Source organism: Numida meleagris, chromosome 4 (assembly GCF_002078875.1).
Source record: "Numida meleagris isolate 19003 breed g44 Domestic line chromosome 4, NumMel1.0, whole genome shotgun sequence".
Classification (NCBI taxonomy): Eukaryota; Metazoa; Chordata; class Aves; order Galliformes; family Numididae; genus Numida; species Numida meleagris.
In genome coordinates this window covers 56,298,529-56,301,196 of record NC_034412.1, presented here as the reverse complement: position 1 = coordinate 56,301,196, position 2,668 = coordinate 56,298,529, and the positions used below count along the sequence as shown (strand labels likewise).

General features: G+C 50.7%; 1 protein-coding gene across 2 annotated transcripts; it reads right to left on the bottom strand.

The window, feature by feature from the left end:
- LOC110398320 (interleukin-8-like) lies at positions 660-2,365 on the bottom strand. 2 transcript variants are annotated; one of them, XM_021395866.1, is made up of 4 exons: positions 2,116-2,364; positions 1,901-2,027; positions 1,754-1,837; positions 660-1,585 (listed from the first exon to the last, which is right to left on the bottom strand). In XM_021395866.1, exons 1-4 carry the CDS (start codon positions 2,171-2,173, stop codon positions 1,573-1,575), a joined length of 282 nt encoding a protein of 93 aa, XP_021251541.1. In that variant the 5' UTR covers positions 2,174-2,364; the 3' UTR covers positions 660-1,572. The 2 variants fall into 2 exon arrangements, with proteins under 2 accessions (XP_021251541.1, XP_021251540.1); XM_021395865.1 differs by having other exon boundaries at positions 662-1,672; positions 2,116-2,365.

Below are 2,668 nucleotides of genomic sequence, written 5' to 3'. Positions count from 1 at the left end.
ACCTGGTTCTCAGAAGAGAAGGACTACTACATTTCCCAGGGTACTTTTCTCCTCTGTTACCATTTCCGGACGGAGGGAAAAGATAAAAGCTGGCAGATCAGGAGACCTCATCCCTTTTTCCTCCGTCTCTCGTCCTGGCAGCACCTCGCTCTCCAGCCATCTTATCGTCGGTAGTAGAGTAAGGCCTACCTTGATTTTGGGACATTCTCTCTCTCTGTATTGGATTTATCAACTTAAATTGTAATTATATTGTATTATAGTGTGTTGTTTTGCATTCCGATATCTTATTTAGTAAATTAGTTCGTTTCTCCTCAGATTGTTGCCGCTGTTCTTTGCTCTCAGGGCCATCTCCTTACCCTTTTTTCCCTTTTCCCGGGGTGTGGGCCCTTGGGTCCCCCGTCTCCTTTGTCACAGAACCAGGCCGAACACCCGTAAACCGTTGACATCTAGTATTAGATGTGGAGGTTGGCAGCCCTGCCTGTGGCAGAGGGGGGTTGGAGCTTGGTGATCCTTGGGGTCCCTTCCAACCCAAGCCATTCTATGATTTTATGAAATAGGCAGGATTGTCCTTGCTTTACCCATAGCGTACCCCCTCCTTCTGCATTTTCATATAGGATGTGTTTAAAAACATGAAATGAGAATAGCGTTCTTCCCTTGCAACAGTCTGGCATCAGCAGTAAGTCACGCTGCCTGAGCTCTGTGAAATCCCATGCCACACATTTCCCTGCAAATGGAACCAACGGAAAGAGGCTCACTCCTCATGCTCTCAGTCTAGGGCTGCCATTAAAGTGAAGGAATGATAAGGATTGCAATTTTGGAGCAGTGAAAGCTCCAAAATGGACATGGTTTATTCAATCCATTAACTTAACTGATGAGATTTGATGTCTCTCATTTACATTAACACATAGAAACAGATGCTGGGCATACTTAATGTTTATTTTTTGAGAAGCAAAACACTATAACAAAGGAAAAAAATAGCAAACATATGTAGCAATCAACACATAGAAAAAACCATTTAATTTACAGGCACTTTTTACATTTTTTCTGTTGTGTGCTGATGTTTCTACACAGAAAGTGCACATAAATAACTACAAGACATTATTTGACTTCTGTAAGATTGCCATTAGCAGATGTATAGAAATCATGTGGTGGTCCCACCTTGATGACAGTTAATTACTGGTATTTAGAAGCGGATTGGATTCCTCCTGTGAAGTTTTCTGCTGGACAGGAATATGAAGAGCAGGGGATCTGCATACATACAGTTCCAAAAGGGAATCTGGACTATGATAAAACACTCATCAGAGCAATGGTCACTACGTATATAACTTTATATAAGTTATGACATTATGCCATACAAAACAACACATAACATGTCTGAAGAGCCCCGTCAGTGGTTTGCTGATGCTGGAGTCCAGGCAAAGCTTTTCCACTGAAAGAATTCAGGATAGTCTCCATGACTCTTCACCTGCACTATGCTCCGAAAGCAAGGCTTTCAAGGCAGAAAACGGACAAATCTTGAGAACGGTGCTTTTCGATGTGCAAACTGCAGGCAGTGCTTCCATGTTGCAGCAGTCAGACCCGCACGCTGCAACCCCCGAGCACAAAGGTGTTCCGTTAGGATGCCTCACAAGTGCCGGCCGCGTCCCGCCGCGCTCAGCTCCGCAGCGCAGCGCTGCAAGCAGAGAGCGGACGCTCAGCGTTGCGGCCCCAGCCACCACGGCTCGGGGGGGCGGCGGGGCTCCGCGCTACATACCTGCCGAGGAACCTGGAGACGAGCAGCTTCACCCACGGCATCGAGGGGCTGAGGCACAGCGTGTGACCCTGCTTCGTCGTGGCTCTGTGGAGCGAGCGGGATCAGACGGGATCGGAGGAAAGAGGGTCGAGGACGGGGAGAACTCACATGACTTCTGGTACGGCGCAGTGCGGCCCCTCAGGAACGAGCTCCACCTGGGCCAAGTGCCGCGGCGGGATGCGTTCGGCTGTGGCCCGCACGCAGCGGCAACGTAGCTCTCCGGCCGGCGGCGCACCTGCGGCGGAGGGGGCGGTTTAGCCTGGCTGCAGGGCCCCGCACCACGTCCCCACCTGTGCCTGCATCCCACCCCCGTGTGCTCTCACCCCAACAGAGCGCGGCGATGGCGGCTATGAGCAGCGGAAGGAGGAGGCGTGAGCTCATGGCTGGGGCTGTCGGCTGGTCACTCCGGGCACTGGCTGAGTTGCCCCGCTGTCCCCATTGCTTTTATGCCCCCGGTATCGGAGCTGTCTGGGGATTTCCCGGGTGCGAAGCGGGGCTGGGACGGGGAAGTGGCTTTGCGTTCTCCACCCGCCTCAGCCCCTCTCGGGCAGGTGGGGGCCGGGAGCCCTCTGCACCCATTTCAGCTCCTGGTGCTGCAGGACGCGACGGGGTCACCCGGCCCTTCCCTCCCAGCCCGCACAGCAGCGGTTTTGCCTGCAAAGAGGCGATGCTCACGGTTCCGTATCTCAGCTCCTCTTCTGCTAGCTTTCTGCTCTGCTTCTGTGTACAGAACGGTCTTTCTTTGTATTCATTACAGTAAACACATTTTCCAGTCAATGCATTTTACAACCAAAAATATTAGTTTTCTGTGAGCTTTTAAAGAAAATTTGATGAAATCCAGATTTATGTATACATAATTTACTTCAGATATAGTAA